The sequence below is a fragment of the Branchiostoma floridae genome, chromosome 17 (genome assembly GCF_000003815.2).
Source record: "Branchiostoma floridae strain S238N-H82 chromosome 17, Bfl_VNyyK, whole genome shotgun sequence".
Taxonomy (NCBI): Eukaryota; Metazoa; Chordata; class Leptocardii; order Amphioxiformes; family Branchiostomatidae; genus Branchiostoma; species Branchiostoma floridae.
In genome coordinates, this window is record NC_049995.1 from 700,465 (window position 1) to 710,681 (window position 10,217).

Sequence of the window (10,217 nt, forward strand, 5' to 3'; positions counted from 1 at the left end):
GCATTTGGAATTGGTTTGTCGCAACACCATCTTCAGTGCAGTCAGGGTAGTGTTGTCCACTGTTGTATAACCGTCTTCGCAAGTTACCGAAAGGTTATCGTTGACACACGTGTCGCCTGCCGACTGACTGTTCTCGACCAGCGGTGATATGCAGCATATCTCTTCAATGGAAATGATACGAATACAATTTAAGTCAGCGCACGCGTGAGAGGTTAACAATTGGAACTTAGCAATAGGTGCTTTAAGGCATAGTAAATGTGTCTCGTTACAGCTATAAAACACCCTCCAGCTTATGTTTATACACAGAAGAGATGCCAAAAACAAATAAACAAAACTAAATATCCATTCAATGCGTCGCAAATCGTAGAAGCAAAGAACTCTATAGAAACAAAATATACCGACGCTCCTCTTCATTGTAACGTTAGTTATGCATTGGTGATATCGCTAAAACCATTACACACCAGGCAGTTTCCAATAGCAAAGCCATTAGGATTACTTTGACAACTTGGTTGGACTCCGCTCCAGGTCTGGTTAGCTAGACAGGTCCGGTCCTGATCCCCGACCAGCTGATACCCAGCTAAGCAGGTGAATGTGTCAGTATCTCCATACAGGTTACTACCAGTCACGGTGCCGTAAACAACGCCGTCCAGCACAGGACACGCCTTTTCTGAAAACAAACACACGTTCTATCAGTAAAATCCAATCAGATACACTGCACTATTTATCAACGATGAGGTTTTTCTCTGCGAACGAAAGCGCTGAACATTTGTGTCAGTTTTTCCAGTCGTTGAAAACAAAAGCTATCGGAACAAAGTAGCAATCAGAGAGTCTGAATTATGTACAAAATGAAAATACGTAGCTCGAAATATCGTCCGACCCTGGAAGGATTTTTGAACAGCATGGTTTTAGACACACGACATCAAACTTCAATTGTTAACACGCGATTTAACTGTGACTTACTTACGATCACCATGTGATTCAAGTAATTTGCTAATCTCCATCGGGGGGATCTGGTATCAAGAAGTACGAAATCATCACTTCGAGCCGGTTTTGTACAAAATCACTTTCTTAGGATACCACTCACTCTGACATATAGGTTCAGTGCTGCTCCACGTCATGTCAGCTTGGCAGGTCACCGTCAGTGTGCCTGATAGTTCAAACCCTTCGTTGCAGGTAAAAACCACCACGTCCTCGTACATGAAGCTGCCATGAACGTTGCCATTGGTGGGTGCAGACAAGGCCGGACATTGGACTCCTTCAGATATAACAAAATAGATTACTTATCTACGAATGTTACAGACACTTTATCTAGAGACTCTGGTATTGGTTGTGAGAACTTAGAAAAAGTTATGTTAAATAGGGCTCTATGGAGTGAAATATGTACCAGCCTGGTCATGACCTCTGGTAGATAATGTAGGTATGTATGTAGGTATATCAAATATGCAAATATCGTTGGTACGTTCTTATAAGTCATATATAACACATTCCCATTAATGTGACAGTAAGCCATTTAGACGTAAGCCGTTCAGGCGTTATGTGACATATAAATTGGCTCAAGCCTAAAAAAATCTATTTACGATCACAAGACGGTGGATCTCCGCTCCAGGTCTGGTCGGCTTGGCACACACTCGTGTCGTTGCCGTTTAGAGTGAACCCGGTCAGGCAGAAGAACGCCATGACATCACCGTAGAGATGTCCTCCTGTTGCCTGGACGTTTTCAGGGGTTGGCCAGAGAGGGCATTCCTTTCCTGGTCAGGACAGAAAATGCTACGAACTTAAAGATTTTTGTCGTTTGAGAACCATGTATATTTGCAATCAATTGATAATTTGAAATGTTTCTACGTGAAATTATTGTACTGATTGTTACCGAGCTTCTGAATACAACAGACGCTTGTGCGCTATATCGACTACACAAATGTTTGGTATATGACATTACTGGTGCAGATTGGTGCGGAGCCGCTCCACTGCTCGTCGTGTTGACACGTTAGATTGGCACTCCCGGTTAGTACAAACCCCACAGAGCAGGAGAAGGTGACGGTGTCACCGTACGAGTTGTCTCCGACTACGTCACCGTTCAATGGCGGGTCCAGGTCGGCACATGTTATGGCTAGTATGTTGGTAGAATTCAAGAGCCATCTTTTAGTCCCCTGGCTGACATTTCGAGATTACCTAATTCTATGCAACAGTATCATTCCATGATTATGTGTACAAATTCAACCTTTCGATGTTATTGAACATCAACTCTGACAATCAGACAGGTTTTTAATTCCCATTTTTAGGTAATCAAGTTCATTTCTGCTCATGACGTCATAGTAAAGACTATTACTGGTTCCATACCTGGCAAAAAAAGTTCCATTTAAAAGCAGAAAAGCAGACATTATAAAATTTACAACTGTATGCACTGAATGATAATAATTCACTGTTTGTTTCACAAGAGAACGTTATTCGCTAGCCACAGTACCAGGTTCCTGACGCGATGCCGCCCGTGCATTTTAACGTCAAAGACGGACTTGATGGCAGTTTCAATATTGAACATACTTCCCTCTAATATTAGAAGGATGTATTTTTTTCAAGAATCTAATATACTCACTGGAAGACAATGGCGATGTCACCTATGCAAGTTCAAGACTGACACTCATGTATATTGCTGTTTAGCAGTCAAATAATGGACTAGATAAAGTATCAAAGTATTAATTACATCATGCATAAACATGCAAAATTATACCTTTGCAAGTGGGCTCAACACCGCTCCAAGTCTGATCCGCCTGACACGTCCTACTTCCGGTCCCGTCAAGCTCGTACCCAGGGTCACATGATATAGTAACGGTGTGTCCGTAGAGATTACTGCCCGTAATACTACCGTGGTCAGGAGCAGTGAGTGGTGGGCATTCTTTCCCTTTGAACAGAATGTAAAGCGAAGAACATACAGACTTAGGTCAGGTCATTATTGTAGTTTCTCTTATCTTACAGCCCCTTACACACAATTTGTAGTATACTTAGTAATAGATATGTGTAACATAGGGGATTGGAATCTCTGGATTCTGCCAGATCTCTATGGAATTACAATCTGTACCATGCCAATATGAGATTCTCCTACGTAACAGGAATTCCAATCTGTTCCATAACAAATGGAAATTTTACCAGTATGATCTTAGAAACTACCAGGGAAAATTCTGATAATTTGAAATAATGCTTTGAAAAATAGACTGAATCATTTCATTACTAACGTTTCAATCATTGCAGTCTAACGTAAGTAAGTCAATTCACCATTACAAAATCAGCTCAGTTACAAACTATTCAATGTGAATTACAACGAATTTTAGAAATATGGTGATCAGCGCTCTTTTGTCATGCCACAGACTACGTAGCAAGTGACTGCATTACACAGTATCCTGGCAGCCTATCCACCAGTACCAGTAGCTATCTGTTGCTGCTAGCATTCCTTGTTGGTATGATCACGAGGACTCTCTTTCCAGTGGTGATATGGTGACTTCTGACCATATTGCGATTTTGTTGCTGTTGTTTTATCTAAACCAATTTTTCGACCTTTATTTAAACTTTATACATCTTCGACCCAAGCCATTTTACAAGACTTCAAGGGTAGAGGAGGTCAGAGGTCTTTCTTTCTTAATAGTACAAACAGTAATTTAATCACATTATACATCATCTGCTTTGCAACTTCTACAGTAGATTTGTGTGGAACATATGGAATATTGCTGGTAAATCTTCGTTGATGTTAACACTTATCACTAAGAATAGGACAGAGCAGGATGCATATTGCACTCTTGTTCTATATCTTTGTGGACATCGGCAATTAAAGCCAATAGTTATCGCTTGGAACTCACTCTGACAGGAAGGCTGAGCTCCGCTCCACTGTTGATCCGCCTGGCAGATTCTCTCCGAGCTGCCTATGAGGTGGAAACCCACGTGACAGCTGAACGTGACCTTGTCACCATACAGGGACCCGCCTGTCATTTGTCCGTCCATCAGGGGTGGCAGGGTGGGGCATTGCACTCCTGTGGAAGAAAAGCACGTACGAGGCTGTTGACTTATCACAGAATTCGAGTTCAATCCTTATCTTGTCCTGATTTTAAAAATGTGTTCTCCATTTTCCAGACTGGTAATTCTAGATCTTCTACTTTTAAGATGAATGCCACACAACAACTAGACGAAAATTAGTCTTTGATAAATTAATTAAATTCAATGCACTTAATGAAAATTTTAAATATTTGTATATATATTGGCATAGTTTGTGTCCTATGGAAAATTATAACAAAAACTTCACCTACTATGACAAGAAGGTTGTATCCCAGTCCACTGCTGGTTGGCCTGGCACAACAGACTGCTGGACCCCACTATCTCGTATCCAGAATCACATGTAAATGTTGCTGAGTCACCGAAAAGCGTCCCTCCGTTCACGCTGCCATTGACAGGGGCCAACAGTTGACTGCAGCTTACCTCTGGAAAAAAAGGCTAGATATTTTCTCAACAAAATCTCACGACCACATCCCTTCTGTAACTTACCGTCGATCAAAATATCTGAAAAGTAACAAGCGTCACAGATTTGTATGGATCAGGTTGATGAACGTGCTCAATAGTGCTGCAGAGCGAATACAAGATTTTGTGATAATTAGCCAGACACAAACAGAGTAGCACTTAACTCACTTTCACATACAGGCTGTATCCCGGACCACAGCTTGTTCTCTTGACAGGTACGTGTGCTGTTTCCAACAAGGTGATAGCCTGCATCACAGGTGATCACCACGGTGTTGCCATAGGCGTTACCACCCGTAACCTGTCCGTTTATTGGAGGCGTGAGTGGGGGGCAGAGTATCTCTGACAAAATATGGGATAACAAATACATGTAATCAGATAAGACAAGACTATGAGAAACGACTACCAAAACATGAATAATAAATAAAAATAATAAAAAAGAACAGTTTAGAAATGACACATGGTCGTTAGACATACATTCTATTGACTTGCATATTATACGCATGTAATGTCAGGGCATCTACTGATTCATAAAGTATTGTTATTTGATCTAGGACATGGACGTTGTGCAATTTGATTGTTTTGCTTGTTTTGTTCTTTTATTTTTGCCTGGATGCATAACCAATATTAATGTCCGTGATGAATTTGAACACATTTTGTATTTTACCAGGCAGCTGCAAATACGAAAGGTTTTGTTCTCAAGGCTAATTAAAGGTAAAAAAATACAAATTAGTATAAGTAGTAGCCTTGGCATAATCCCAGATTATTACCTCTACATAATGGCGCTGTTCCGGACCAGGTTTGATCGGCTTGACACGTCACGTTAGAGTTGCCGTACAACTCGTACCCTGTGCCACAAGCAAAGGTCAAGACGTCACCGTAAAGAGTCCCCCCGGTGATGGCCCCGTGCAGCAGTGTTGGTAAGGTGGCACAGCTCACCCCTGATACGGCAACGAAGGAAGAAATACAATCAGGAAGCAATACAACCAGTATAGCTTAAGTATATACGTTTTAAGTGTTTGTATATTAGTATATTGCACGCTTCGGTCAATGCTTCATTCATATTCTGTGTTAATCTTGTCATTATAGTTGTCATGAATATGCTAAGGATCCAAAATGATCCTACCTATGACAAAGTCCATCTATGTTTGTTTCAAGACCGTCTGTTAGGGAATCGAGTTTTTAAGGGTTAGGACCATCATATGAGGAGAAACGTAGGTCATATCACATAGGAACACGTGACCTCAACGGTTTTTAAACCACGTGACACCGAAGACTGAAAAAATGTGACCCATGTGACTAGTCGTTTGAAGTGATCAGACCAAAAAAGATAATGTTATCCGATGTGCGTCACGTTATCAAGCTGGGAAAAGTTCCAAATCTGTACCATATCTAAATCTTACTATTGCAGACTGCCGGTGATCCGCTCCACTGTTTATCAGCTTCACAGGTTCGTTGGCTACTGCCGCTCAGCTCGTACCCAGGGTTGCAGACAAATGTGACGCTGTCCCCGTAGATATTACCTCCCGCCATTTGTCCATTCTCCAGGGGTAAAAGCTCCGGACAAGTCACAACTGCATATTTGGTACAATATAATAAGGTATATGTTGGAAATTTCCGATGTTGCTTTAGGTCTGGACAGAAAATTTGTATGCCGCCGACTAACGCGTATAGCACTTTTTAGTACATTAGTAGACTTTAACCACATCGCGATATTTCTTGACGTAGTTGAATGTGGTTTACGCTTACGCTTTTTGAACCCGAACATTTGAAATTTTGTTTTTCTATATTCTAAAGCATTTTATAAAGATTATGTCATAGTTTGTAGTTGAAATGTTGCTTGTATACATACATTTTTTTCTCATTGCCAGCCCCTCAAAAGTTATGTAATGGTCAGATATGCTATCGATCGACTGATCAGCAATATGGTAAAGAACGTTCAAATAGTGAACGCAATTGCCTTTCACGCAACGCACAATATTCGACACGTGATAACGGCAGAGGTCAGATCGCTATGTACATTTTTATATCAGAAGTATTTCTAAATGTACTTGCAATACTCACTCTGACAAACAGGAGTGCTGTGACTCCATGTCTGGTTTGCCAGGCACGTTAAGGCGGCAGCACCCTGCAGCTCGTACCCAATGTCACATGTGAATGTTGCGGTGTCACCGTAAAGATGTCCTCCCGAAACCTGTCCATTGGTAGGAGCGGAGAGTGACTTGCAAGACTTAACTGTGAAAACAAAAGGCAGCACATTTTACAAATACAAAAGAAGCTTTTACTGGCAACTTAGTAAATTCTTGTTAATTAGTTCTTATTTATTAGTCTGAACATTTCTAAATGTGACATGTAATTTGCGTGTTATTGTAGAAATAATGGGAAACATGAGTTTAATGTGGTCAGTTTGCATCACATGCATACTCATAAAACTTATATTTAATTCGAGCTTTTTTGGAGGGGGAGGGGACTCATGTAAAAACTAAATTCAATCTGTTTTACACAATCTCTCGCTGACGGTGCTGGACAGTGGTTATCAGGCTATTCTATCAGCTCGATCGGGCCCCGGTTTTAAAGTAAGCCTCATGCCGAAACAAAAAAAAATTAAATCTTATGCCATTGAATATGCATAAGACATGTTGTTGAATAATTTTTGGTCCGTTTTGCGTTCTGTTTTCTTTTATATCATACTTTTCGCTTCCCAAAACTGCCGGGCTGGGCCCCTTTGTGGACATGTGACGCTATCCTAAATGTTGAGGCCTACTAAATGTTTTTAATGTAGTCACTAACTATCGCACGTTGGTGATCCCGCAGTCCAGGTCTGTATATCCTGACACGTTACAGTGGAAGCCCCCGTCATCTGGTACCCGACATCACAGGTGAACGTAACTGTATCGCCGTACAAGTGGCCTCCGTATACAGCACCGTTGGCTGGAGGGTCCAGAGTGACACAAGCTTTTCCTGGAAAAGAGATTAACGTACGTCAGTCAGCTACAACACAGCCATCATACAATTGTAGTAGGTTCCTAGAGAAAGTACGCCATGTCACTAGGTTTGCGATTCAGCTCTCAGCATTCAATTTCTCCCCAGAAACAATATGTATGATAAAAGGAGAGAACTGGTAGAAAAAGTATTTCCATTTAGTTGCTACACGAGAGAAGATTTTCAAAAATTTTAAGACAACACTACATAGAAATTGCAAAGCAATGCCAGGGCATGGAAAACCAAAATATACAATTTTGTTCTACAAAACCTCCATAACATCATCTAAATGCCTACATAGTAAAAACGAAAAAAAAAATATTTTGCCACCTTTGTTTCAAATTACCAAAAATCATACGGATGAATCGATATGAAGATTCGGCAGGAGGAGAAGAAGAAGAAGAGGAAATAACGCCAGGAAAAGCATAATATTTCCCCTATACATGTGGTACTGATGACATACAATAAAATACATAAATGTCTAAAGAGAACCGTCACCGTGTCGGTTAAGCGTCATATGACGGTTAACCGACACAGGTCGGTTAAAAAGTGTTGTGTCCAAACCGGGCCTGCGACAACATGCGGTCCTGAGTCAGAAAAAAATGCGTCAGCATCTAACCGTCTTACTTTAGAAAAGATGTTCATTGTTCCATCAGCGCCTCTGAGTCATATACTAACACTTACTGTAAATCATTGCATTCTTTAAAGAATGATAACAAGACAGCCTCCATACTTGCGCAAACTGGCTGAGCTCCGCTCCACTGCTGGTCAGCTTGGCACGTCCTTGTGGCGTCCCCTTGCAGTTCGTAGCCAGTATTACATGTGAAAGTGGCCACGTCACCATAGGCATGGCCACCGGAGACTTGTCCATTATTCAGGGCTGATAGTTCTTGACAAAGTTTCCCTGCAGCCAGTATACCACAGTAAACCCTTAGGATAACTTTCAATCAAATGTATGTCAATGATCCAATACGTTAGACGCATGGCCAACGGAAACAACACAGTGGTATTCTCAATTCTTACTATTTTTAAGAGAAAAAGCTTGTTGATTCAATTTGTCTTAAGGTACTGCCACACACACTCTCTCCCTAAATTGACAGTCTTACGAATCCTGTGTGTGCAATACAATATGCTTATAGTAACAATGACAATCTCAATGATATCATCAAGTGTTATGTCATAATTGACTTATTTATGCCTAAATGATTATTCTTTCTAGAAGAAATGTCATGCAGGTGATGAGCACGATTCCATCTGAAGTTGTCAAATTATGTTCCAGTGGTACTGATAACTGATAAGCGGTAAGGTACTGTGAACTCACGGTTACACCTCGGCTGCGAACCGCTCCAAACTTGGTTAGATTGGCACTCCCTACTCGGGGATCCACTCAGCTCGTACCCAGTGTTACATGAGAAGGTGATAACGTCCGTATAGAGGAAAGTTGTTCCCTGTATGTTACCATCGGCCGGAGCAGTCAGCGTAGGGCAGCTCTTCCCTGTTGATGAGAAAGGACTAAGCAAAATACTTTTCACTTTTAATGTTTCCTAAAAACAACAGTCATTTATTGAAACTCATAATAGCCTGTTTATAAACTCGGTACGAACAATGCCACTATATTTCCTTAGTGACACAAAGGAATAGGAAGGGAACAGAATTATAATCCTAAAAGTTATGTTCATTCTCCGAATCATAGTAGCTTTTTGAGGAATACTTTAATTTGAGATGATTACTTTGGCATGTAGGCTGGGTGCCGCTCCATTGTCGGTTGGACTGACAGGTGCGTGAAGAGCTCCCCTGGAGGAAGTAACCGGCACTGCAGCTAAACGTCACCCTGTCTCCATAGTAGTGGCTACCCGATATGGAACCATGGGCTGGTGCGGAAAGGGTCGGACAAGAGACTCCTGTAATGAAAATAGATTTAGATAGGAACAACTGTACTCCTATTTAGTATTGATAGTTAACGTTTGAAGTATGACAACGCACACTTTGCATTACTGTATAGAAGTACGTCACCGGAACGTACTGTGCCTGCGCGAACCCTGGTGTTTTGGGGGCTTGGTTTGGTCAACGTTGCATTGAAATCCCGCCTGTTGCACAGTATATGTTAGAGACATGGTTTCATGTAAAACGTACACGGGATTTTACCCTTATATACGCACGTACTTTCTTAAATGCGGCCCTTTAGTAAACCGGGGGTTTAGCAAGGTTTAGCATGTCTATACTTTTCGCGCAGGCGCAGTACGTTCCAGTGACGTGCTCTGTATAGATCTAGATGATATGTTATGTCTATAAAGTGACAATGTCGGAACCTCAATAGCCCCTACACATCAACAAAAAGAATTGTTTAAGATACGACGCAAGTCAAAACATACCAAATGAAAAGAAATATCACGATATGACACATTTTGTGCGATAGCATCTGATCCTATTGAAAATGAATAATTCAAATCATTACAGAGGTAATGTGCAAATACTTAACAAATGGCATATTATAGTCTCTCTCGTCGTGGGGACTAGGCAGATGCACCTACACCAGCCTCACCCCCAACAAATTATGTTTCTAAACAGTCCTTTTCACCTTAAATCAGAAGTGTGTCAAACAACAATGAACTCACGGCCACAAGATGGTTGTGAACCACTCCACTGTTGGTTAGATTGACACGTCCTGGAACTGGACCCAGACATCACGTACCCGGTGTTACAGGAGAAGGTGACAGTGTAGCCGTACAGGAAGGTCGACC

General features: G+C 41.3%; 2 protein-coding genes across 2 annotated transcripts in view; both read right to left on the reverse strand.

The window, feature by feature from the left end:
* LOC118404866 (sushi, von Willebrand factor type A, EGF and pentraxin domain-containing protein 1-like) overlaps positions 1 to 5,636 on the reverse strand; it is a 15,780-nt gene extending 10,144 nt beyond the window's left edge. The window contains exons 1-10 of the mRNA XM_035804246.1: positions 5,621 to 5,636; positions 5,265 to 5,435; positions 4,666 to 4,836; positions 4,290 to 4,460; positions 3,846 to 4,016; positions 2,726 to 2,896; positions 1,937 to 2,107; positions 1,578 to 1,748; positions 1,085 to 1,255; positions 497 to 667 (exon numbers count right to left, since the gene is read on the reverse strand). Coding sequence (XP_035660139.1) covers positions 497 to 667; positions 1,085 to 1,255; positions 1,578 to 1,748; positions 1,937 to 2,107; positions 2,726 to 2,896; positions 3,846 to 4,016; positions 4,290 to 4,460; positions 4,666 to 4,836; positions 5,265 to 5,435; positions 5,621 to 5,636 — 1,555 coding nt within the window. The remainder of the gene's footprint in view (positions 1 to 496; positions 668 to 1,084; positions 1,256 to 1,577; positions 1,749 to 1,936; positions 2,108 to 2,725; positions 2,897 to 3,845; positions 4,017 to 4,289; positions 4,461 to 4,665; positions 4,837 to 5,264; positions 5,436 to 5,620) is intronic.
* A 1,643-nt stretch (positions 5,637 to 7,279) lies between these two features.
* On the reverse strand, positions 7,280 to 10,211 carry LOC118404867 (CUB and sushi domain-containing protein 1-like). The gene is made up of 5 exons (XM_035804247.1): positions 10,092 to 10,211; positions 9,207 to 9,377; positions 8,798 to 8,971; positions 8,210 to 8,380; positions 7,280 to 7,455 (listed from the first exon to the last, which is right to left on the reverse strand). The coding sequence occupies exons 1-5, from the start codon at positions 10,159 to 10,161 to the stop codon at positions 7,280 to 7,282; spliced, it is 762 nt and encodes a 253-aa protein (XP_035660140.1). The 5' UTR covers positions 10,162 to 10,211.
* Between the last annotated feature and the right edge of the window lie 6 nt (positions 10,212 to 10,217).